The sequence below is a fragment of the Anas platyrhynchos genome, chromosome 2, assembly GCF_047663525.1.
Source record: "Anas platyrhynchos isolate ZD024472 breed Pekin duck chromosome 2, IASCAAS_PekinDuck_T2T, whole genome shotgun sequence".
Classification (NCBI taxonomy): domain Eukaryota; kingdom Metazoa; phylum Chordata; class Aves; order Anseriformes; family Anatidae; genus Anas; species Anas platyrhynchos.
The window spans coordinates 75,732,522-75,760,315 of NC_092588.1; the positions used below are offsets into that span (position 1 = coordinate 75,732,522).

Consider the following 27,794-nt stretch of genomic DNA (forward strand, 5'->3'; position numbering starts at 1 on the left):
TCAACAGAATTAAAAACCTCCATGAAGCTGAAAACACTCCCGAAACAAACCAACCAACCAACCAACTAATTCTAGATAGACCATATATGTTAAAAAATAAAGGTGTTCAATTTGGGGGTTTAAATTTACAATGCCAATTCCTACTACCAGTACACAATTATTGAGATTGTCCTTTCTAGATTTACTTGTGCTTTTTTTTCTTCAGGGAAAACTAAAAAACAGTAGGGAATTCCTGGCCACTGATCTGCTTCATAATGTATTCTGAATTAATCTATTTCTTTGATTATTTATTTATTTATTTATTAATGCCATCAGCTAAGTTACAAACACTTATAAAGAGGAATTTGACATTTATACTCCAAGGGTTTCATCTTTTACTTCCAAAATGGGAACTCAAGACATGTTAAGATGATATAAGATAACAACATAAGATATGTTGTTGAACAGAGGGGTAGGGATTGTGCCTGGAAGATCCTGGCATTGTCCCAGTTTACACACTAGTTGCATGCTTCTGAGTTAAATCCTTCAAACTAATTCTGCATTAAGCCTGCAGGTGGAAATCTGGAGTAATTTCACTAACTTCAATAGACATAGGACTGCTGACTCTAGTTCTCCTGTTTCCCCTCCTCTCCCAAATAGTTATGAGCCATGCCCTCAAAATCCACAAATACATGAAATAAAGACATGGATTATCCAAGCTTACATTAATTTGAGGGTTTTAGTATTTGTGTATATAGTCTTAATAACACAGCTTATGAAAGCCAGAAAGTTACTTAAAACAGAGATACTACACAGGTTTGGTGGAGCTAACAATATTATAATTATTTGGATAAAGTTGCTCACAGTACAACCACTTGTACTATGTAGTCGTAGTAAGTGGAAGTGGTCAAAGGACAATAGAGTTTGCTTTCCATGCCTTCTGATGATGGTGCTATGCTGACTCGCTGACGACATGTTATGCTGGGAGGAGGACACCTGAGCATGAGCTTGGGATGAAGGCCTCCCAACCCTCCCTTGTCCCAGTGTAACTGAGAGGAGAGGGCAGGGATCCCGCTGAGGGCATTGCAGGAGCCGTGCAATCCCTTGAGTGAACGCGAAGAGCAAGGGTGGCTGAGCGGGGAGGTGAAGGAGCAAGTCAGCTGGGTGGCAGAGCTGCCAGCAGATCGGCCACTCCTCCTGGTGGCTTTCAGCCCTCGATGCCTACTCACTGAGGGACTCCCTGGCCAGGTCTGTGTGGCTGTGCTTAGGATGCACACCACAGCAGTCCCCTCTTACCATATGCAGTGGGCTCGACCTCAGGATTTCTTTCCTTTTTACTCCAAATTTAAATGTACAAATGTATTTTACTTATACATGACAACATCTGCATTGCAGACACAGAGAAACTTCAATTTCTTATGAAGTTGTAAGAGGAATATCCATTCAGGGCAGCACGAGGCTAAAAAAGCTCCCAGCCAGACAATCATTTACCACAACAGAACTGCCTGGTGCTGAATGAGGATTATTAAGTTTTCTGTAGGGTCTTTAAAGTGCCATTTTCACAATCAGCAGTTAGACTCCTTTGCTACACGAGACACAAACCCCCCAGCTGCCACCTCAGCGGCCCTGCAAGCAGAGCCATTTTTCCCCAATTGTCAGCCTTCCACACCAAACTCATCTACAACATTTTCTCTCCCTGATTTTCACTTGTCATCGGAAAGCCTGAGGTACTTTGGAGAGCACCACCCATTTTTTCTTTTAAAGTACCTCAGATAGCCTCGTCCAGTTTATTTTTTTTCCCAAATGTTTTGTTGATAGCATTATCATCTTCTAATCACATCTCCTACCGTAACGTTAGATCTCATCCCTTGATTTTAGCAGTGGAGAGCCAAATAATAAGGGAGAGATATGTTAATTGCTTGCCAAATCTAGCCAAGTGAAAAACAGCTAGATAACTATCCCTGGTTGTTTTATACAGCACAGCTCTGGGGGGTTCAGGAAGTCACTGAGGCATTGCTTTACCTATCCATAATTAATTATTGATTTCCTGTTTTGTGAGTTGCAAAGATGACAAGACCTAATCTGATGAATAAAATAGCTGTAAGAAAAGGGAATTGTATGTGAGGCAAAGCATCAAGGACAAGATTTCAGATACAGCAGAGTTCATTATTCATTTCGCTCAGCTTATATGCAGCCAAATAATAAACCTTTCAAAACACTGCAATAAAATGAAATAAATTCATTTTTCAAAGTATCACTTTGCCTCTTATACAGAAATAAAATTATTCAAATATATTTCACAGGAAATGATGCAGTATCTGGCCCTTCAGCTAGAACTTCTGCTCCTTTTCTATTTTGCCCTGCATCAGGCATGTAAGCTACAATTTAAATTATAAAAATCACAAAGAACTGGTTTTGCTTCTATCTCGTATGCACAAAGAAAACTGTCCAAGAAAGTGTTTACAATAATTTTTGACTTGTTTTGTTATTTTAATCCCAGTAATGTTAAGCTCTCTTAACATGCTTATGCCCTATAAATGAAATCTCTAGGTTTTGCCAGGGACAATCCAACCAAAAAAACATCCAACACACCTTACTTATTTTGTATGTATCAAATCATAGATCAACCAAATACAACCTTCCTGTTACACCTGTGAACAAAAACCATGATAAAATCATCATCAGAACAAAATTTGCACAGCTGGTTCTTATGAAAATGGTAGGATTACCTACAATGATTGTGACCAAGACCCCTTAGGGTTTTGTGCCTCCTAAGGAGCAGCACTGGGGATCACTTTGTTCAAAAGTGTAGCTGTCTGAAAAACAAGGAATCGGTGCCCCTTCAGATAAAATCACTAGATAAACCCCTGATGTCCTTGGTTTCCATTCAAAAGATCTTGCAAAAATATGCTTAAATTAGAGAGTTAGAGATCTGAGTGATTGTTATTAAGCTGCCTCAGTTTTAAGGCCATTCATCTTCAAACATGCAGTTAACGAACATACACAGACATTAAGAAAGAGACCTGCATATTCTTTTTTACTGAAATACCACTAAGAGTTTTCAGTTAAGTAAATAAGACCTTTAGTTTTACATCAAATCGGAATATACTATCGCACCAAAGCCTGTAGATCTGTGGAGGAAACACAACTTTATAAGCACTTTGTAAAACTGCAAGTAATAAAAACCATTTAGAAACTGTCAGTGAGACTTTTCATTTCTCCTTCTTGTGGGAAGAAGAAGCTATAGCTCTTTTATCAAGATGAACTATATCAGCTAGTAAATAAAGTAAAACAGCTCAGAACAAAACATGGGTACTAGAAAAGAGACACCTTTCAAAATACAAGGGTTCTTTCTCAGAGTCTGAACTGGCAGACATGTTTTCGTCATTTTGGTATCCTGTTAGCCGTTTTAGGAAGATATGAGGAAACAAACAGGAAGGACTTCCAGCTATTTTTTCACCACCCATTATTAGGTCATAAAATAAGAGAATTGAGAATAGGATATCAACCTACCAGCTTAATATTTCATCAAACTCTGAGCTTAATATTTCATCAAACTCTGATTGAATTTACATGTTCTAGCCACATTAAACAAACACTTTTAATCTCTTACAGAACCCATAAGAACTAGGATTTTGATAGCATAAGTACAGCATCACACAGGAGCACCAGCAAAAGATGACCAGTGCTATGTGTCATACCATCACAGATTGACTGTTTACCTATGAAAAGAAAATACGCTTTGAGAACCGTAATAATGAATGCAATTTAATTTCCATCCCCTCTCCTGTGCTTGCATATTCCATTATCAGGAAAAGCTCTGCTGATTTGATTCCTTTGCAAAACTATAAGCAGCCCTCTGATGTATTGGTTCAAGTTTTCTAGGAAAAACTGAATTTATTGCCCATAATTGCATGCATGTGCTTTTATCTCTGTCTGAACCTAGCTATGCAAAAATTGACTAAATTAAGTAAATTAAGGATGATATTTAACTGTGAAAGGTAGAAGTGTTCCTTGAGTGAGTTTTTGGGATAAAGATTGACATGAATAAAAATGGTTTACCCTAGCATATATCATTACAAGACAATGTTTTTATCTACATAAAGGACTTTCCAGTATTGAACATCCGAACTGAGCTTAGTTTTGTTTGCCACTAACTGGTATTATTTAAATATATATTTAAAATTTTAATACATTATTTAAGTGGAGCGGGAATGTTCCCAGTCCAAATGGATATGCATATAATTTTCTTGTTTTGTATTCAAGTATTAAAACCTAGTCTTATTCTGAGAAACTGTGCTTTTGAGGGGAAAAATTCTGTAGCTGTGACCTTCCACTTCTGCATACCTCTTCAGACTCCCTTACCTGAGGATATTTAAGAAACTTCAGTTATATAATTCCCTTCAGAAAGAAGGCTCTAAGTCAAACATACTCACTCCTGGGTTGCATTTTAAATGTTCTTTACTTCAGCAAAGTTCAAAAGGTGGAGTACCTTAGAGAGACAGACTTTACACAACCATAAGTTTAAATTTCTGTCTTTAAAATCTATACTTAGTCATCTAAAAATGGAATTGGGTTTTCAAGTGAAAAATGCCTAGTGGTTCCCACAAAAGTCAGCTAAAGCTTACCAAGAAATACACTATCAGTGCTGAGAATGCTTTGGCATCACATACATGTATGGTTCAATCTAGTGAATGGTTTGGAAAAACTTTGATTCTTTCCTTATTTGTTTAGCACCTCTTGAGATCAGCAGGTTTGGGATGAGAATGCTGTCAGCTTCTACACACCTCTTACTGATAATTTAGTACAGCCACTTCTGAATCTGCTTTTTGAATTACTGCTTGTTACAATGCTAATGTTAAAGGAAAGCACTAACGTGCCTTTAAGGCCCTCTTGGGAAAAGCCACAGTCAAGCACAGCTGCAGGTATTTTCTAAGTTCACAGCTCAAACCATCAAGGTTTATTCTTTTAGGAATTCCCAGTCTCTCTGTTCAAACATCATGCTTAAGGGCTTAAAGGCAGCATCTTCTAAGTCCAAGCTGTGTTGTGAGTACATTTTACATACATGTACACACGTTCAAGTACACAGATATATGCACATACAGATATTTACCAGCACATATCAGATATGTAGTTGCACAGATATATGTGTAGTTGCAAGGAGTGGGATGATTAACTTTGCTTTAACTGATCTTTGTAATCACATTTGATTTTTCTGAATACCATTCAGTAAAAGAGCTTCTACCAAAATAATGTAAGGACAGGCAAAGTTTGGCTTTAGCTACGCAGGATGGTTTTCATGAAAATACTATCATCGGTATTGAATCTTCAATTGAGTATAGACTGTATCTCATTGCTAACATTTAAAATACAGTAGTAAATGTAAAATGCTTTACAAAGAAACAAATACTGCAATAAGTGAAACATGACTAAAGCAATGGTACATGATAATGCATTGGAAACAAACATTTGAGAGGAATATCACAGAGAATTTAACAAATACAAAATTATAAAAATAAATGAAGTCTATTATATAGTAAATATGATGGAATTCAGGAGCATAAGACATTTGAAAATATATACCTCTAAAGACTGAAATAGAAACACAAGTTTTGATACTCCATCATGTGTTGTCATCATCATATATGTAATACTGTTAGCATTTTGGATTCTGAAAGACTTTTTGCCCTCTTTGTACGTATGTAAAGGCTGGAAGTAGAATTCAGCACAGAACTAGGCTAGAGTACGTTTCCCTTTTGTTATTCATCTAATGCTGAGCTTTGTCCTAGTCACAGTACTCTTTATCTATATACTAATAAATGGGGCATTTCATATATTGTCAAAGGTAACAGTAACTTTAGGCCATGCAAAATACAAAAAAACTTTGTAACAGTGTAATAGCAGTCCCTTCTCTTTTTTTTCTGGTATTGTTAAGAATTCCAAAGGGGTAAAAAGAACTCAGAAAAATATTACTTGATGTGTTGGCTAAGTCAGGAAAATCAGATATTATCAAAATCAAAATTATCTGCTTGACTGCATAAGTGAAATGACAATTCTTGGCATTAAAATAAAATCTGAATAATATTCAGTTTGACTTCACATCTTATAATACTTCAGCTACATACATGCCATCTTTTTTTCTAAACTGTTCTTAAAAATTTGCCATATCATGATAGAACAGCTAGGTGAAAAGACTTACTATATTTCTGTTATTCTAGATGCTGAGAATCACCTTTTTTTCTCTTTTTTTTTTTCCCTAATACAAGAACAGTTTATATACCATTTTTACAAGTGAATACTTTTGCATATTCCGAAGTTTTTACTTGTATAGCTCAGCTCAATTTATCTGAACAATTTCCCCTTTAGACTGAACAATCTTGCTAAATTTTAGAAATTTTGTAAACTGCTATTGTAGAGGCAAATGATATATTACTTAAGCAGGAAATCAGCAATGAAAAATACACAAATGCTAAAATTTACTTGACAGTTTTGAATGACTCTTAGAAAATCAATCCCTGGGAAGGCATATGCAATCAAAAGAGGAGTTAAGTCAAACGTTAAGTTTATAAGGTGTCGTGATGCAGCCTAGTTCTAATCCTGGTGAAAAAAAAATAGTATCAAGCTAAAAAGGAAAAGAAAATTCCAGACTAACATACCATTCCACTAAAGTGTCTTTTGTCTCTAAGAGAGACTGAAAAGATTAACAGGTAATTCTTTGGCCTGCAGCTACTACTTCTTATTGTCTGAGAAACAGGAAATGCATCTTCACTTTAATGAAGAAATACTTCATATTTGCACATGTGTTGGGAAGGGCAAAACTACATTACATGAACATTGGAAACTAATATACAGAATGAAATGTAGAATTAATAATAATTCAAATCACAAACACAAAAATCAGTAATACCAATTTTTCTCTGGTATTCAAACCAATGACAATTTCATAATTATTTAACTAAATTGTCATTTGATAAAAAGCCACATTTAAAATGTTCATTTAAAAGTAACATCTTTTTACGTAAGACAGACTGAAATAGGAAATATGTATTTAAAGACTATAATTTCTTTTGCTATATTATTTATAGGGTCCGTATTTCCCAGAATTAGTCAGATGATGCTTTTAAAATGCGTGAATAAGTTAATTCCACATGAATGTTTCACATTTCCTTTATTTAATATCAATTTAGGAATTTGCTTAATTCCTGATCAACATAATAAAGGGATGTCACACACCATGATGAAATGCTGGGCATTTTAAAAAATCGTATTCCTGTAACATAGAGATTAAAGGATTTACCCTAACCTTGATAGATATTTATGCCTGAGGTATTACAACGAGATCTCCTCTGATGTCTTCTCTCTTCCAGGTAAATTTAGTAGAGGAAAAATAAACCGAAAGAAATAGCATAACCACTGTGTCCTGTGTTACCAGCAAAAACATGCAAATTCCTATTTTCTCTAAATATTTTATTAGAAGTAATATATACATATATATACATAGGTTTCTACATAGATTTACTTAAATGTCACACATATGTATAACTATTCTGTTCTTGAAGTAATGCCACACAGTCATACTTCATGCAAGAAAATAATAGGAGAAAGAGAAAAGGCTATACTGGGTTAAGGAAATGGAATTTTAGTATCTAACTTACATAATGCCTCTACTAAAAATGCCCAGTTATGCTAATTCTCATTGCACTTTAGGCTGAAGGAACTCTTCCTTTTTCTTTATTAACAGAGAATTTGAAAATTAGTACTTTCAGAATTTCATTGGCTACTGGATACACTGATTTCCCAGTAGCTATGCTAGTTCACCTAGAATCCTCTTACTGAAATACCTAGCTATCGCTTTTCTCTTAAAGATGCCATTGTACCAGAAAAAAAAAAAAAAGAAAAAGAAAAGTTTTTGATAAATTTGATCTGCTATTGCAACACAGTGGTTATCAATATCTGCCTTTCTGTTTGAAAGGTTCTGACAATCAAAAAATTAGTCACATAAATGATTGGATGACTGAAAGGAAACTGAATGGACTCCACTTGTTCCACTCTGGTATATGTTGTCCTGAAAGCAAAACTCTGCCTACCTTAGACACACTGCTGAAATGAATCAGATTGCTCCTTCAGTGAAGTGAGCAGCTTTCAGTCTAGAAACTACAGAGTTCATTATATTAAAATGTATAATTTTAAAATGTATTCTCTAGTAGGTTTTTCTACTTTTGATTCGAACATCGTCTGTAGAACTCTTTTGGGTACAAATCTCAGTATGCATTAAACATAACAATTCAACACTGGTCAGCTGACAGCCGGAATACCTGGGTTGGGGAATAGATTCTGGTTTCTCGGCTCTGGGAGAGAGTATGCTGAGCGTGCCATGACCCAGAGTGGTGGGTTGGTGAAAATCCTCTGTCCTCAGCCACAGTGAAGCTTGGGGCCGCCCACTGCCATAAATCAATCAATCAGTCAATCATTTATTAAACAGGTACTTGCATTTCATAGTTAATATAAAAATGGGCTCTAGACAATGCCTTCTCTGTAAAGATAATCCAGTTTTATATTGCGTGTGCGGGGATTTACCTTAAGTTAATCCACCCTTCCTCTAAAAGGATGATACATTCATCTGGAAAAGGCCTTCTTGATTTTATAGAAATACATTAAGTCCCACTGAAAGATCAGTACAGGAAAATACATATGCACATGAACAATTTGAGAACATGAACAGTTAGTTCCTTCACGTCAAGCCACTCTTTTGAGGAACTTTGATGTTCTGGATTTGAAATTTAGACCTTAATGTCGGGTTTAAGTTCTGCACAGACCTTTTCACCAGACAAATTTTGCCTAAAGACAGCATCTTTTGTGGGGATGTCTGACTGGTGATAACCTTGCCAGAAGAAAATCTAAATGAAGTGTTCCAAGTCTACAAGATAGCATGATGCAATTAATACTTTTAAAGGGTGAATAGGTGTATTTTAATAAAGGACTTTAGTTTTTAAAACCCCTTGCCTAGAGTTTTGAAGTTTATTGCTGGCAATTTTCATGGAACATTTAGCAATAAAGGACCTTCTCACAGAGTCATCCGTTTATTATTCTGAAAGTCACATGAAAAGAGTGTCTTCTAGATCTGGACTGGCTTAACAGCTTTTAAGGCTTCAGGCAATTCTAAATATCTTTTCCAGCCAATGACAGACAAGGCCATCTTCAGAGTGATTACTCTGACTTCATTAAATGCCTATCACAATACTCTTCCTGCTGTAAATGGCATAGTACACACTGAAGGACAACCACCTTTAACAGCCTCCTAGTTTCAAGTAATTGGATGTATTTTTTTCATATAGTAGCTGAATAGGACAAGCATTTCTATTATTCCATGCAGAACAGAAACCTATGATAATAAATGGAAAAGAAAAATCATTCCTACAAAGTCTTTGTGATCTCTGCTTAAATTTTGGAAGACAGAGTAAATGTAAATATAATGAAAGAATGTAAACAGATATTTTGTTCAAGCCTAAGTGGTTAGGCAAAGCAAACCAATTAATAGAAAACATATTCTTCCTGACAGTTCCTTCAGCTTTTTAATATTACACACATTTAATGCTAATTGAAGCTTGTTTTAGGCTAATAAATCTTCTTTCATGTTAAACTCATTTAGTTTCCCTTTTTGCACAACCCTTTTGCTCAAATTTCCTCATGCAATTTAACAAGCTATCTGTGTTTAAGAATAGTTGGTTATTTTCTTGAATATTGAGATAAATAGTCTACCGTCCGCAGCTAAGGGAAATCTGCTCTTCTATAGTCACATCTGGGTTTTCCGGGCATCCCCACATCTTCAGCCAGCTAAGCACACTAAAGATTGGAGCAAGGTCTGGTGTTCCTCACTTGGAAATAGGTGCCTTTAAAGAATCACCCACTAGCTCCTTTTGCCTTGCTTGGGTGGCCAGCCATAAGCGGTTCAGGACCTCTCTCTGGAGACTAAGCTGTGCTTACTTCTCTCACTGACAGTACAGGCTGCCCAGATAATTCAAGAAGAGGAGTGTCCCATGCATCTCAAGCACAGGAACAAGCTGGACAGCTACCCCACCTGTCTTAAATTAAGTGCTGAGCCACTGATCCACTCTCTAGCTGTGGGCTGTGTGACTATTAAGAACTTTTGAAAACCAGATTTTAAATGTTAAGGGATGGACCCCTAAAAACAGACACAGATAAAATAAATGATCAATTAGGAAAATGTTAAGTCTTGCTTGTAGAGAACAAAGTTTGAAAATGACATGACATTAAAGTCACTCTTTGGAAGAAAATATTTCATCTACTGATGAAAATCTGCAATGATCACTTCTTTGTTACTTGCTAAGCTTTTGTGGTATTTAGAAATTAACCACACTGAATCATCTAAATACTGCTTACTTGGGATTGAACCATACTTTCCTCTACATGGGAAGTTTTCAGTTTAGATTTCTATTTCAGCTGCTGCTCAGCAAACTAAACTATTTCTTGAGAACTCCACCATGATGAAGCACCTGCGAGACATCTGGCACCTCCTTCACTTCAAGACTGAATTCATTGCTTCCTCTTGTTCTGTCTTTTCAGGACTGAAAACACTTACGCTTTTTACAACTTTTTCTTTTTGGACTGTCTTAGGTTAGTGCCAAATTAACTATACTAGAGAGTGATACTCTCTTTTTTTCCCAAAGCACAAGCCTACGCTGGATGGTGAACACTGCGTCCTCTCTCACAGATCTGAATGCTGACTATTTACCTTCTGTATCTTCTCCGTGCCAGCCCAGCCTAATAAGTCTATGCGTCCCATTAAAGCCAATTCATAGGTATTAACTGGAAATCTTAGTGCACTGGATAGAAGCTGTCAGCATGACACAGCTCTGCAAACACAGTGCTTAAGTTATGGTGACTTAGAGCTTTCCTAGTAGAAACTGAGACCGCAGCTCCAGCTGTGGGAAATCTACCCATCACTCTCCTGAGCCAGAAAAGCTACAGCTTCCACCTGAGCAAGCTTTTTAGTGAACAAAGAGCTATTTGAGAAGAGAAGACCACAGTTTAAAGAGAAGTGCAACTCCTCTTACATTAGCAATTAATAAATGGACACGATGTTCCTGATCCGGCAAACAGCTGAACAAAAGCAACCCACACACCTTCAGTCCTTGTTTTACAAAATCTTGGGAAGCCCAGAACACAATGGGTGCTGCAGACTAGTTAAGCTGTCTCCCCAGGGAAGTTCAGTTAGCTGCAAAAGTTCCAGATCTTGCTTTTGAGGCCTTAGGAAATCTCCTAGGAAATGAATAGGGGCTTCTCATTGCTTTCACTGAGTGCAGGATCAGCCCACTGCAGTTCCTGGGTGCCAGATCTCTGAGCTCTCGACGATAGAAGCTGTGTTACTGGCAGGGTTTGTCTGTCCACCTGCACTGCCTTTCTGTTCAAACACAGCATAGGAGCTAGCCTGAAACTCTTTCCAGAAACACTTAAATCCCTTGCTTAACTTGGTTTACCAGTTTTAATATTCTATGCCTTCTGTCTCACTGATTTGTGGAAGAGTTTTGCATTTTTCAGGGTAAAAAATCTAGAGTATCTTCTCTAAAGATATTCTTTGTATTCTGAGCCAAATACACTAGCACCTTGAGACAGGGCATATTGTTTGATTTGGTCAATAAAGTTAATTGAGTCACTGCAGTTGCTGCAAGTTTTGCAGTTTTTGGCTTTGAATTGCCCAGAGAAACAGGCAATTTGGTCAGACACCGAGCAGCACAATAAAATCTGTGCACACAAGTATGCTTTTCAGCAATATAACTGAAGCTGGCACCCTGAAATCTGTCAATTTTGTCTATTTTGTATGCAACAGCCGAACTTGACAGCTTCCTTAGTGGCTGCTCAATTTAGATTTCACCATACAGGCATACAATGTCATCTTGGTAGAAGCTGCTTACCCACAATGGGGTGGGGCTTGGTGTTTTGATGTTTTTACTGATGCAGTCATATAGTTGGACTAAATCTATCAACTACTACTGTATTAACAGTAAACATATATCATCTTCTTTCCCCATTAATACAAAAGATAATGCTCTTATTCTCTCTACCTCTCCTAATTTACTCTACTGTAAACATATAGCTCAAAAACATACCACAATTCAAACTACTTGGCTACACTGTTTCTCAAACAATACAGTAAGTGCTGTTGCTTTTTCTTACATGCGATGTGATAGTTGTAATTTGCTTCTATCACAGTACTAAATTGTGCCTCTCTATGCCACCAATTCTTTGAAAGTAATTGTATAGATACTTCAACACATAGGAAGAAATTGCTGATGATTAGGCACTGGGATTTTCCTGCACTTCAGAAAGGCTGTGCAAGATATGGCAAAGTGCTGATCATATACTGCCAGCTGTATTGTCACTCATTTTTACTAGCGTAAGTATTTTAGTAGGACAAAATAAAGATTCTGTTGACCAGCTGTGCTTATATTGCATAACTAGCTGATTCCTAGTACAATGTAAACTTTTGTAATTTTCCAGTTACAAAAACACTATTTTCCCAACAGTCATGACACACAGACATCCAGCAAAACAATTGGCCTACTATAGGCAAATTTAATAAATATTATGACTTTGTAAAGATTAGCACATCTTTCAACAAACAGAAGAATCTTAAATTAACTATCTGAACACTTTGAATACAAGAAACTATTTATATAATGCTTGACAGCATATGTAAGGACTTATTAACATATAGGAATATTGCAGAGACTGAACTTCAAGATTTTGTTAAGTCTATAGAAAATAGCTAATCCAGTGATTTTTAAATTACTTCCTGAAAGTATATACAGTCGGAATTTATGCTAAGAATATCCTGTAACCTACCTCAAAGGCTAGCCTACCCTATTTTCCACACCACAAGTTTATACTTATGGCCTCAGAAAATGTTCTTTTAAGCATGCAAGGTATTTAGTACCCAAGCATGCCTGGCATATAAGTACATTACTTGGCAAATTCGCATTGGCAGCCAACAGAATGTCCTTCAGGTAGCAGTATACTCTAAGGCCATACAGCATATAGATTACCTCATGCATGGAGCAACCCCCGAAATTGCTTTTACATACCCAGCATACACATAAAGCCAGAAGGCAAAAAATGAGCCAGACATCATACAAACCTCTAAGAGATTATGGTGTGGTAAAGTTCATCCCCTACAATGCAGCCACCCACATGCCCAGAAGTCAGGCTATGCACACCTCAAGTGTGTGACTGCTTTACCTCAAGAAAAGCCTACTTTAGCTCATGTTTACTTCCACCTCTCAATGGGACAACTGAGTACCAGTCATTACTTGAAATGCCATCACATATGGTATCCCTGGGGCACCAAGGGTGACTGAAACTAATGGAAGTGAACAGTGGGAGTGACTCAGTAACTGTCTTTCGTGCTCCCCAGACTGACACAAGTCAGAGATGAGGCATGTAGACAAACAGCATTTCAAGCAGAAGATCAGCATCAGCCAGTTTGAGATTTGGTGCATAAATTTCACATAGCTAAGTGATTTCCTTGTGCAAAACATACACAGCGTGGACTACACCTCTGTGAACCTTCCCTCACTTAATCTGAGTCTTAACCAGGACCTGAACTTTTCTTCCAGATGAAGCCTTATCTCTCTTTGCTGAGATTACATGTATCAGTTAGATCAGGTGTGAAAATCCACATAGTCAGAAGACATTTGAGAACTAAGTCTTCAGTATGATAGTTGCACTGTCAGTATAGTCACACTGTAACCATACTTTTGTCACTTACTAAGCAGACACTTAAAAAAACAAACAAACAAAAAAAAACTACAAGAAATTGTTTCAAAGGATCATCACCAGCATTGCAATCCATTTTTAAGAAGTTAGCGGGCTGGTGGGAATCATATGGTACTCTCTAAAGGCTGTCTGAAAACTAAGTATATGGTGCTACTGTCTACCAGTTGATTGGAAGTGATGAAGCCACCAAGATTCAGTCAAGCTCCATAAGTACCTAAGCACCACTCCTTCAGATACTCTTGTTGGCAATCTCATGAGGAAATTTGGGAGCCGAAGGGCTGGAAATCTGGTAACCTCCTCAGGGCACTGTGGGGAGGTGTAACAAGGAAAGATACAGCAGGAGAGCTTGCACAGGGTTGTTCAGCATGCAGAGGACTTCACTCTCCAGAGCTGCCGGATCCAGCATTTTCTGCATGAATTCTTTAGAAAATCAAATTCTCAGCCTCTTTTCACCACCACACATTTTTTTAAAGGCATTTCTATGTTAAAATTAAAAACAGGGGAAAAAAAACACATCTCCAAGTCTCTGGAATTTTAAACTCTAGGTGAATTTCCAGTTCATATAAAAGTTTTGGTCTAAAGTCTCTCAGCCCCCAGATTCAGGTAACCACATGAAAGATGACAAGTCTGGAAAAAAAACAAACCCAAGCCTTACCTTCTTGTAGAGACTTCTCAGGTCTCTGTACTGCCACATACTATTGAGGACCTGAGATGCTGCTTTCACCACTTTTGGCGAATGCCTGTTACATACATATATTAAAAAGAAAGAGAGAGAGAGAGAGAAAGGGTGAGAAAGAGACTGTTAAGTGCCAGACTCCATTTATCCAAATTTTCAAGTGCATTGCTATGGATTTAAACCCACAATTAAAGTTGTGTTATCAATGTACCCTAAGATCTTATGTTGGCATCTTGGAGAGCAATGTGTTTTTAAGCAAGGACAATATGCATTATTTCTACCGTACTAATTATTCAGTGAGGAGGAAAATGTGTGTTGATCAGCACACTGAGAACAAGGATTCATGCTGAGAGCATAATTAGAGGAATGGGAGAGGTAGCAACGTGAAAACTGTTGAGGAACCAACTGGCATTATGTACATCTAAGATGTCCTGGTTACAATTTTGGTATAGAGGAGAAGAATTTAGAGCCAAGGTTTTTTTCTTCTATAAATGGCCAAACTTAGGTCATGACAGTGTGCCCAAAGCATTAAGCATCTCTCAGCAGCGGCCAGAAAAAACACTAGATGGGCGATGAGCACCGCGTTTGAAGCTGCAGAGCAGTCAAGATGCAGAAATGCAACTGTTTATAAAAAGTTATGGCAAATTTCATCAGGATTCCCAGTTAGGACTTGTATCTTGCACACACCATGCTATTCATGAGGGAAATCTAATGTATGTCATGTTAAAAACCATGCATAACTTCATGCAAACTTTCTCTTCAAAAAGGTTTTGAAAGAGGCTCTAAGCTACTGTTTGAATCAGTTAGAGTCATTAGAGTCATATACTCCTCTTGGGATGTGTAATTTAAAAAAAAAAAAAAAAAGGAAACAACAGCAACATTTGAGTGTACTCAGCTTAGTGAAGAAGGGTTGCAAAGAAGGGGACCAGGAGGATAACACAGCCCATGCAGGGAGCATACACTGTGTACTTAAGCTCTCTTGCTGTACCAGTACGACATATAAGGCAGCCAGAAAACCTTGCAAAGGCCAAATTCTGAAGTGAAGATTGATGGGGTTTGGGGCTGACGTTGAGGAGATTCATATTTTCCTCAGAAAAGGTAAAAGGACTGCAAAACCAAAGAGAAAACCTGAAAACCTGCAGCATTTGTTACTGGTTTGGGCAGCAAGCCTTCTTAAGGGTGAGGCTCTGGTGCACTGTGACCCTTGAGAAGGGACAATGGGAGGCTGACAGTAAAGCTGGTAACACAATGCTTATTTGGTGGATTTCCCCCCCGCCCCATTTCCCACCCACAGTACAGCAATAGATGGGTAATTGGTGAATAAATAGGAATTTGATAAACACTTTCAAGCATAATTGTTTTTATTATACTCCCAGCTGTACTGGCTAGTGGGGTGCTGGTAGCATGGAGTAGCCAGGAAAATAAATGTGCCAACCATACTGCAAGTACTGAGGAGAAACAGGAGCTAGGTGAAGACCTGAGTTTGGCCAATATGACCTTATGAACACCGGTCTGCTCATGCTGTCTCATGCTGGGAGTATACTAAAGCCCTGGGTATATTCCAAAGGCTAGTGGGGCCAGTCCAGCACTTCTGGCACTTGTACATTTGTGTCCTACAGTGCCACCAGGATGCATGGCCAGACCAGTATCCTGCACTTGCAGGTACAGGTGCTTCATCCTAGACAAGAAAAATCCATGCTGAAGTGTTTTACTGTATTAAACTGAGGATACCAGAATTTGCTACCAGTCCAACAACTAGCAATTCTGTTTTTTAAACAATGAGTTACCTGTAAGAAAGCAAACTAAAGCAATGGTGCAAAATACCAAACATTTCTGAAAGCTGAAAAAATGAAACTTTCACTTAAGATGAGCATGATTATAGCTGTGAGTTGACAGGCTTTCTTGTTCTGTAACTGTGTAACATGTAACAGTAATAATGCAACTCAAAGTACTTTAAATGAGGGATAAATATCACAATTTTGGAGGGCATTTGAGAATTATTCAAAACTACCTGGGCTTTCAGTCAACACAGACATGTATTTCAAAGGTATGAGTGATACTTAACAGAGAACTATACCATTAGATCCTCCTAAAACTGCCCATGATACTTTGAAAATCCCAGACTCAACAGGTATTAATAATCTATACCAGATAATGAACAAGTAGACAAATGTATTATTTTGAGGAGAGACACATTCAACTTAAGAGAAATGGGTATGAACCTGCTTGCAATCTATACACTTGATCTGTCAAAAATAAATCAAAAATCTAAATAGATATAGTAATAATAAATAATGCAAATGTAAATAGATTAGCAGAGCATGGGAAGCTCCCACAACTTGAATCAAATACTTTGTTACGCTACTGCTTTTTACCCTTTACAATTAGCATGTGAGAATGTTTCAGTAATGAATTTGGTATGAAAAGAAAGAGTGACAATAGAGGAAAAGAAATGTGATTATATTGGCAATGCTCTGATCACATAGGCGAGCATAAGTTCTCATACCAAATGTAGGGTGCTTAAATCTTTCCTTCAGGTTGTGGCCTGGCTTTGTGGGGCTCTTTTAGAGCTCTGATGCTGCAGTAGGCTGTGTGATGACAGCTTCGAGCAGGTGGACTGGACTGATGGGAGGTTTTGTACACTACAGTGAAGGCTTTTTGTTTTCAAACTGCCATAGTCCCATTGCACTATACTTCTGCGGGTTGACAAATATGAGAACCAGGCTATCTGTTTTAGGCAAAAGAAGGATAAAGAGTGAAATCTTCATGAAGAGTGCGTACATAGGAAAACAGACAAGATGAAACCATAGCTGCTCTGACAATGTCACAGTCGTGTAAGACTTTGCATGTTTTGGTGCCTCGCCAAGTAGCCTGCAGTTATCCTAATGCTCTCTCAGAAGCAAGGTGTTGACAAAATCCATGGACCTATTTTTCTACTACAGCCCACCCAACCAGCAAGCCGGTGGTGGCTGGGAAAAGGATGCTGTGAAGAGGGACAGTGACTATACAGTCTTCATGCCCAGAGCAAGAGGAGCAGTAAGAGAACTATGGTGATGTCCCTTCCTTTCACAGGATCCCTCTACCTGCATGTCATCCCTTCTGCAGAGCACAGTTTGACAGCTCTGGTCCCTAATATTTAGCAGGATCTTCTGGGAGTGCTTTGAGGTAGCAGTTACTAGAGATAATTAGTCCTCCTTACACTGCACATACCTGCTGATGGTACATCAAAAATAAACCACAGCAGAGACTTTTGCTGTTGTCGTTGTTTTTTGTCACCCATCACACTGGGTACATGATTTTTGATGAAACTAAAGTATTCAACTCACGATTGCACAGAGGAGGCAAACACATTAAGGACTAGTTAGAACTACTGGAGATGTTAGAAAAGGTGCAAGACAATTTGCAAAACATACTTGTCTCCTTTACTCTTAGATATGCCAACCAGTTTCTCAATGCCGCCTGCGTCTCGTAAGGCCTTGGCATTCTCCATGTTTTTAGTGATGACTTCATGCAGAGTGCAGCAAATGGCAGTAACGGTGTCATCAGACATGGCCTTGCTTGCTGAGCTGTTGCTGTTGTTAGCGCCTGGCAGTCGGTGGACCAGATCCCTCATGGCATACTTGCCTTTGTTGAAAGAAAACGAAGGGAGAATTCAGTAGATACAGTAAAAAAGTGTGACGGTACAGGGAAAACATGCAAGACTGTATTAGCACCATTTTCATCATTGCATGTAATCTAATTGGCTACTGATACTGTTTTGGAGCAAGCCACATTTTTACAATTGCATGTTAAAGCATTTCATACCTTATGGCCTCTGTTAATATTTCCATATTGCATGAGTTGGAGACTTCAGATATGGGCTACATCATGTCCTTATGAGAATGAAACAACGATAATAAAGGCTAAGTATATGTATAAAGACAACCTGAACACCGTAACTTACAGAGCTTGTCAAGTCCTCATCTCCCACCACAGCACTCATCACACAACTAATTATACATAAAATGTGCATCAGTTCTTAAAAATGCTACAGTGAATACAAAGCCAATGAAATTGTTGTTTGAGAAGAAGCCTTCTCTGAAGGGCCAGTTTCACTGTATAAGGTCATTTCTGTACTATGTGCAGCAATTTAACTATGTTTATTGGTGTTCCTATGACTTTACCAGTTATACAATGCCACACTGCACCAACCACAGTGCAGAGATGACACTGGTTTTCCACACGTCCTTAGTTGCATGCATGGTACTGATCACAAAGGGTGCCTTCCTGACATATATTCCTGTCTGATATTTAGTAAGGAGCTATTTTATGTGACACTAGCTTCCAGAACTTAAAATCTTCCACAATGAAAGGAGCAATGCATTTTTAAGATGGTCATGCTAAACTGAAGACACAGAAAAGAAATACTGCTGATTACTCCAACTTCTTCATGTTTAAATGAACAAAGATTATTTTCTTAAAATTGCACCTGAAAGTCATATAGTGCTTGTGAAAATGACAGATGAGAAGCTTCTGAGGATTTATTTGAATGGATAAATGAAGGTAGGGCAGGGTTGGCGCTGGCAGCAGATCGTTACAGCACAGCTTTATGAGGTGCCTCATGCAGTACCAGGATGTTACTGTTGTGGGAAAATGGCAACTCAGTCTTTCATCATGTTGAAGACAAGAACAGAGAGGGTGAGAGCCTGATGAAGTTGCATCTGAGGTCAGTGAAACATCTCTGAGTCACCTTCAGTGCAGCTGTGTTAGGAATTTGCATATAGCAATCATCATAAGAGTACATCATTCAGGATGGAAAAGACAGGAAAATTGGGAAAAATAAATGTAATTAGTAATCTAATCTACATCATGTTTTATGAACGACATAATCAGGTATGTTTATTGTATATAATATGATAATTTAATCAGATTTTTTGGATAACTTTAAAAAGTTCTGATAAATTAGTATATATGAGTACTTATTAAAAATCTTAATTCTGAAGTCATGAATTCCATTGTGTGTCCATATTTGAAAACAGAGGTAAGAGGTAAATCACATCTTTTACCTGTCAAATACTATAATATTTTTATTTTCTCACAATTTTGCCTGCTGTAGAAGAAATATAGCTAGTTATTTCAAACGATATTCATAGTAGAGATGAAAACCAAAATCCTTGTACTGTAATGTTAAACTTAGAGGCTATCAAGTTGATTTCTGTGGTAATGTGAGATCTTAGAAACTACTCGCTTTATATCATGCAGAAGCATTATAAAATCATAACATCACCAACAAAATGTGTGCAGTGGGATTTGAATCTTACCAGTGAGTGTGCTGCAATTCAGATACAAATCTTGTTCTCAGATATTTTTATTTCTTTGCATTTAGTACTTAATCAGTCGTTTGCACTATTAGCTTTTTAGGAATACTATGTTAGTATCAGATGCAGTACAGGTGTTAACACCAATTTCTCTTTCAGGAATAGTTTGTTTGAGCAAACTGCAATTCTTTTTTTGCCCTACAAATATAAGAAATACCGTTCAAGAACAGCCTGTAATGCTATTTACATCTGCATCTGTTTGTTGTATGTAGCATGAATACATTAATAGTTGTTTATTGCTCTTGGTGATTACTTCAGTCTGCAACATATATTAAATCAAGCTTGCATACAAAAATAAACAAACAAAACCAAATAAACATTCAAAAACCCCACAACTCAACAACAAACCAAAGCTATGACTTATTGTAGCTGTTACTCTTTTAAATGCAGTGTCTACCCCCGGCCATTACATCAGTGAGACTCCCTGCTTTACACAGTTATACCTTCCCAGAAGAGACCCATCTTCCTTTCTCCTGTAAAGTGCAGGAGTATTGCAGCCTGAGTCCCCTGGCAGAACTCCATGGTAATCCCCTTAGCAGCCAACAACTGTGTCCCTTAGCACTGGGTATAAGAAAAGCAGGATGGTTGCTGCAAGAAGATTTCTCCATGGAACTGGGCTTGTATCCCAGACAGCAACATTCATACCTGTACACATGCCTAGACACACAAACTTCTCCTTACAATAAATGAAGGCTTTGGAGCTGTCAGGAAAAACTCAGTAGGAAATCTAAAGTAAACAATCAAACATGGTATAAGCATTCTGGACGTGTTACTGCTCAACAGCTCTAATATTTCTGCCATGCACACAATTAACTTTGCCCTGAGAAAACCAAATCAGTATTAGCTACATCAAACCAGCAGACCAGGCTTTCTGTAGTTAATGTGTGACAGTGGGACACTACAGCATCCCTTATTCTGAGCAGCTCTAGTGTTTCCACCTCCAACAGAGCTGCTCGCATGTCCAGGTAAAGCAACTGACTTCAAGAACAGGAATCACTGCTCAAACTGTCCTTCCATACACTCACCAGAAAATGGTGGTAAAACAGACAGAAGGTCAGGGAAGTGGCTTTAAGGTCAATCTATAAAGGCACTGTTCACATGGTCTTAAAATCTATTAACAAGTGTAACTGTTAACTGTTTGAAAATGTATGAGACAAAAAAAAAATATGCCTTAGCCATACAAAACATGTAATTAATTAAATTTAATTCAAAGCCTCTGAACTTATATTGAAAAAGCAGCACCTTTGCTCTAATACAGTTACATCGTGAAAGTTAAGGACTTTACACTGTAGAAAATATTCCACAGTAACTTGTTGCATTTCAAGTGTGTTTTCTAACACCATAGATCTAGTTAATTAATAAATTACTGTGCAACATTCACATCTTTTTTTTTTCTCCATTTATCAGTTACCTTTTCTTATTTCAGTTATGTTCCTGCTGCTTTAAAAGAGGCTCATAGCAAACTCATGTTTTTTAGCATTACCTATAAAAGAAATCCTATGCTAGTTTAGAGTGGTGCAAATGTTGAGCAAAGCCAATGAAAGCAAAGCTACAGCTATATCAGCCCAACACAGCTGACAACAACTGTAAGCCTTGACTTTGGCATTACTGCATGTTACATATGCAGTGCTTGCATTTGGAATTCTTTTTCAACACTAAGAACATTTTTTGGAACCCAACTTAAATGTGTGATGGACACTAGCCTTATAGTGTCGGCAAAGTTTTGTCTAGCTCTACCAGTAGGAGGACTGGGGAATTCAACCTGTGGCTCAAGAAACTTTCCTGAGCTGAAGGAGTGGAAACTCATGACGGTCCTGGGGAAGAGAGGAAGATGTATGTGAGAATGGTATTAAAAACAATTGGCATTGTTAATTTTTGTCAGGATTCATATAGAACGGCTTTGCTCTACAAATAAATTGATTTTTTTTTTTATTTGAGCAACATTGCACATTATAAGACCCAAAATAGATTCAGTACTTTTTAAAGAGGATTTGCATAACATGATTAAACTTAACCACTAGCTTGACAAGGGAAAAAGAAATCATGCTTATTTGTTCCATTTCACTTGTAAAAGAAAGAAAGAAAATATTAAACAGACATAATTTGAGGGCACTGCCACAGGAAAGGGACTGCTTCATAGGAGTTTGGGAGAGCATTTATCTCTACATTTATCACTACAAACTTCCAAGTTATTTTTCTAAGATAAAACTCCAGTCACTGTTTTATATGGAGAGCAAGATTCTTTCTAGAGCATATACTGTGATGTAAAATGGTAATGTTTGCTTTCTAAACACGCCAGCAATACAGATTTAACATACTTCCTTTGCATATAAGGTCTCATTAGCACCTTAGTACATGCATCTATTTCTTAATTCAGGAAATTTTCTCTTCATAGGATCAGACTGATAGCTGTCCTAAGAAGGATTTTGCCTACAGAGAAAATCAGTAGAAGTAACTATTCTTCTGGTAGATTTAACAAGAGCAAAATTATTGTAGAAAAGGTTCCACTTCTGGAACTATTTCCCTGCTGCTCCTTGAGACAAATTCACTGCTGATGTAACCCCACTGACTTCATTTCCATTTCACTCATCTCTGAAAAATGACTTTGACACATTGGCGTATTCCTTATATAGTTGTGGCATGGTTCCTGGTTTGAGAGAACGAGACTAGGAAAATTAATATATTGAAAACACAAGAAACCTCAAACATATTAATTCAAACTAAGAACCTTGTCGTAGAGGTAGAGCCTGCTCTAATATAAGTAATACATCATGATTTTTCCCCCCTCAAAGTTTCCCATGAATTCACACCCTGTAGCTAGATAATAAAACCCAGCAAAATGGCACCATATTTTATCGAATCATAGAATCATTCAGGTTGGAAAACACCTCTAAGATCATCTAGTCCAACCTTTAATTGCAGTTAATTGTAGCACTGCAATGCTACACATACCCTATCCCAGAACTACAGTATTGGAATGCTGCAATATAGAAAATTTTGTTCTCTCAGTTCTAATGTGTGCACTATTTAAATTTCCAGATATTCATGCTTTTGTGCATTTTCATCATCCGCATCCGTTTTTAAGATTATTCAGGCTCAGTATTTCACAGCCTTTTTGGAAAGATTATTGGGAGAGGTTTTATTGTTACTTTCAATCAATATTTAATAAATGTGCCCAAACCTTCTATTTAATTATTATGGAACAAATTCTGATCATGAATCTGTGTATTCGACTGACATTCTAATAAATTAGAGTGTATCCATCACATGATAGCAGTGGCAAAAATACCACTACTGTGTTTGATAAATAGTTCATCTGCATACCATGCTTTCTCTTGTCAGATACTGTCATTACCAGAATTAGTGTAGCCCTGGAAGTGCCTAGAGTTCCAGATGAATCTTGTCCCTGTCCTGAACAGTGGAGATCTCAAATATAGTGAGGTGCAAGAGGGAGATATCGTAAACCAAGCAGGCAGGAAGAGCCCACAAAGAAATGATGATGGTCAGTACAATGTGTAGCAAACTCTGGGCTCAGACTGCCAGTAAAAGGGATTTTGTAGGCACCAGAGCAGCAGTGAAATCACACATGATTTAAGAGGACAAAGGTTTATTGGTTTTCATAGGCAGATTTTCTCCTGCCAGGGAAACATTTAGGGGAAAAATATCAAGGCTCTAAAGGCAAGCTAAGCTAAGAGATAAGAAATGCTGGCAGAGGGGGCCTTAGGGCCAAACATATGTAGTAATTTGTGGGAAAGAAGAGGAAGCAAATCCTGAAGATGAAGGGTAATTCTTCTTCCTATTACCGCTGTGCATGAAGTGTTATTGGATGAGGGAAGTGGAAAAAGTCCTGAGCAGTGAGACTGAAAAGCATGAACTCAAAAAGCACAGGTCCCATCACTTCTAGCAAGTGTCAGAGAACTGAGGTATTTGGATCGTTTTTGGATTAAGTCAGAAAAGGAAAGCTAAAACCATCTTCAGGCAAGCTGGGGGAAATTCATGAGTCCAAGTACAGAGAGCTAATGTGATTTCAGGTGCCCCTGGACACCTGAGATGTCTGCACAGAATGAGTAGACCTACGGAAGATTAACAGCCTTCTGGAAGAGCAGCTAGAGACAAGGTAGGATACTCTACTGTCTTTAATGTTTAATGCTTATCTTTAGGCTCTCTCGAATCTCACTCCTAATGCTTGGTCAGAAATGCTTTTTAGGTACTCACGTCCTACCATCTTATGTTAGGAATGCACACAAGTATTTGTAATCTCTGGCACTCCAGAGCAAATGCATATTAAGGCATTTAACTTCTTAAAGCTAATTGATTATAGTACTGCAATTATCCCTATCAAGAAAACAAAACAAACAAACAAAAAAACAACAAAATCTTTGTTCCATCATTTTTAAAGGACGTAGTGATGATATACGTGCTACAGGATCAGGCACTTAGAATGGTTTGAGTGAGCACCCCAGACATGCATGGGACAGAGCCACTGCTTTAGCTGCTTCATATTAAGCTTGGCCTGCCAATTAAGTTGGGATAAAAGGTGCTTTGAGCTAGAGAACAATGCTGAATTTCACCTCCTTGCATGTTTATCTGAAGTTATTTCAAAACTCTGTGGAAATAAATTATTTTTGGGGAACACAGAAAAAATAAAAGAAAATTACACACACACACACCCTCCTGTGCCACCAAGAACCCAGGTGCACTTTGCTCACGACTGCTGAGACAGAACAAAAGATCAGGTGGAGGTCTCAGATTCTCTCTTCCCCTCAGAAGCATGATACACACTTTTCACTTTTCCACCACTTCTGATGACAGGCGGCAAGATTTCAAGATATAAGACATATTCAGGATGGCCCACAACAAAGAGGAACAATACCCTTCCTGACGCATTGTACCATTCATTGGTTTTCTTTTTTTAGTGTCTTTTCATCAAGAATAAATTCAGCCATAGGTAGTATAGCATATAAAGCCCTACAGGGAGCAGGAACATTAATCTTTGATAGTTTCAGGCAAGAAACCCTCAAACTGTCATAGAGTGATGAAAGCACATGAACCACCAATATCTGTGTTGGCAATGGCAATTGAGATTTGCTTGTAAAAGAATCAAATATCTAACAGAGTGACCAATATAGAAGCTTTTATCTTTTTTTTAAAAAGATTAGCGATGCTGGTTCTACCTTTTCCAAGAGAAAGGTATGGCATGAAGAGAACTAGGAATGACAAAGAGCACAGCCATAAGAAGGATGGAAGAGCAGTATGTATAGAAGCCAGTAGCACTGGACAAAGAAAAAAGAGAAGCATTGTGGTAATTTCACCCTGAACATGCCATGAGAAATCACAACGGGGTGCAATGCAATCACACCTTTTCAACAAATTGCTTTCTTAGATCCATGATCCTTGATAGATTTTCTTTCATGTTGCAGTATTTTAACCCAGCCACCTTTCTCCTTCAGCTTCCCTGTTACCAGAAACCTAACTTTTCTATTTCATGTATTTCTTGCCTCCCTCTGGCTGACCATTTTTCTTGCTTTCAACTCACCTTTTCAGGGCTGCCCCTTCTCCCCTCTACTACATGACTGATATTTTTCTTACTTGAACTGTACTCCTCAGCCCTTTGGTTCTTAACCACTAAGCTTTCCTGTTCCTTTGCTGTCTCTTGCATAGTTGATATGTAAGTGTATATCTCTGCATCTACCCTGTCTGCCAGGCTTTTCCATTCTCTCCTCATATTGGTTTAAACCACCTCCAGGTCAATGCTGAGCTATATCCTGATTATTTTTTTTCATGCCCAGTACCTTCCTTTACCTGCTACTCTTTGGTGTTGTGAAAGACAGCTAAGCAGCCTGTCTCTCCTCACCCTCGTGCTGGAGAGGTGACCTTACCAGCAAACAAACCATCATACACGGGCATTCCAGCTTAAGGTGTGTTCTCTGACTTGCAGCCTGGTTTTGGAAGATGAATTTGGGAAGATGTGTAGGGTAATTTGTTGACTGTCTCACCCACACCGAGACTATAAAAATGAGTCAGTTCAAGTCTAGCTTGACCTGCTTAATTACATGTTGACCTGATACGTCAAACAACTAGAGAAGGAGAAAAAATCTCCACCAAGAAGCTTCTATTTGTTAACTTAAGCAGCAAAGGAAACAGCATTTTTTATGGTAAACCGTCACAAACTCATAGATATTGCTGCTTTTGTTGTTGTTCCCCCTCTCCTGGACAGGAAAAAAAAAAAAAAAAAAAAAAAGATTTGCATGTAGCTTTGGCCATCTTCCTTACAGTCTTAGCTTTACCAGTTGAATAAGAACAGAAATGACAGACACGGAATTCATTGATCTTGGATGCAAGGAATTTCATTGCTTGGGCATGCTGGACTTTTATATCCTGAATGAATGGAGTCCATGTGGACAATCACTCAAGTAATTTGTCTTAATTCATTTTGTTCGCATTTCTTGTCAGGCCTGCAAACTCAAAAAGGCAAGGCAAGGAGTTGTTTGCCAACCTTTTGACCCAGGTAGGGCAAATATAGATAATTAATTTGCTCCTTTACACACCAACAGATTTATTTCTCTTGTTTAAATTGCACTGTCATCTTTCTTTTCATCTTTCCAGTAGCCCAAGTTAAAAAAGATTCTGCAGAGGAGTGATTCTTCAGTTAATTGCTGCAGGCTAAGTTTTCTGATTACTTGAGCTGGTTTTAGCCCCTTGCTATCCTCTTCCCTGCTCCCTGCTGAGAATACAGCTTTTGAAAGGCTGAATTTGAAAAAAAAAAAAAAAGAAAAAAAAAAGTAGTTGTTTAATTAATGTTATGATTAATCAGTATTTCTAGTCCTTTGAAGAGGAAAAGTGCCATGTGAGTGTTGAGTGGAATTTCAGTTTTATCTGTATTATTTTCTGAGATAGGATAATACTTTGTTAATAGTCTGTTTCAGGGGACTTTAAATTAGGCCATAATGAAGAAGTAAGAATGTAATCTATTTTTGGAAAAATAAGTTTAGGTTTCAAGATCTATGCCCTGATCCACCACCCATTGAAATTAATGAGCCTGTCTACCAATGTCAGAAGTTATTAAACTGGATTCATAAAGCAGCAGCTTTTCTACTTTCGTTTTTACTTTGTGCCCAAAACAGACAAAGATTCTGACAGGAGACCAATGTAACCAGGGTGAATTTCACCTAGATTTTACTCTGCTTTAACATTTCATGCAGGAACAGCTATTCATTTGCTACTATTTTTCTTCTTCTTCACTTGTTCTAGAATATTACCTGGAACTCATGAACAAATCTGTCCAAACTGTATGGTCTGAAAGACTTTTTACATTACATTACATTTACATTACTTTTGCGTGCCTTTATATGCAGATACTATATATATCATGGTGATATGTACAGAAATTCTTCCACTGTTTAGAGATTTATGTGAAAACAGTAACAGAAATAAAAACAAAATGAAACCTCGTGATATATTCTGGCATTAAAAATTAAATACAACGTGTAGATGAAAACATGTTAGCTCAATAAATATGTATATCTTTGTAAAATGATAGCGTTTTTTGAAAATAATTCTTCAAACAAATAACAAAACCACTCCAGGTCATATCACAATGTCCATATATTCCTTAATTACTGCAATGTTCAAACACTTAAATAATCACAAAGAAAATTCTACCTGGAGCAGTTAAGATAATTAATCTGTATGGAGGCAAAATAACAACACCTAGAATACATATCAATATTTCATATTACTTTAGTGTGCACAATACAATAATTTTTACTTAATGAGAAAACCCTGGTTACTGCTACCTTCACAGATGCAAATGTTTGGGTGAAGGGCAGAAAGGAAAAGAAAAAGAACACGTAAAAGACTGTCAAGAGGAGAAGTCCTAACTGTTTAAAAAATATTTTAAAAAGCTTCAAACGTAATTTATATCCATGAAAGAGTACAATCTACTGAAGTATTTGCTTTTGTTTTGCAATTTTTAAATTGTTAGCAAA

At 37.6% G+C, this 27,794-nt stretch overlaps 1 protein-coding gene across 11 annotated transcripts in view; it reads right to left on the minus strand.

The window, feature by feature from the left end:
* Window positions 1-27,794, minus strand: part of CTNND2 (catenin delta 2) — a 644,010-nt gene that overhangs the window by 22,085 nt on the left and 594,131 nt on the right. For 8 of the 11 annotated variants that reach the window (XR_011807715.1, XM_072034965.1, XM_072034964.1 and 5 more), the window contains 3 exons: window positions 17,863-18,073; window positions 14,429-14,513; window positions 8,295-8,420 (listed from right to left, as the gene is read on the minus strand). Coding sequence is in view for 9 of the 11 variants with exons in the window: in XM_072034965.1 (XP_071891066.1) it covers window positions 8,295-8,420; window positions 14,429-14,513; window positions 17,863-18,073 (422 nt within the window). In the remaining 2 variants the exon portion in view is untranslated. The remainder of the gene's footprint in view (window positions 1-8,294; window positions 8,421-14,428; window positions 14,514-17,862; window positions 18,074-27,794) is intronic. The other 3 variants (XR_011807716.1, XM_072034970.1, XM_072034968.1) reach the window with 1 other exon arrangement.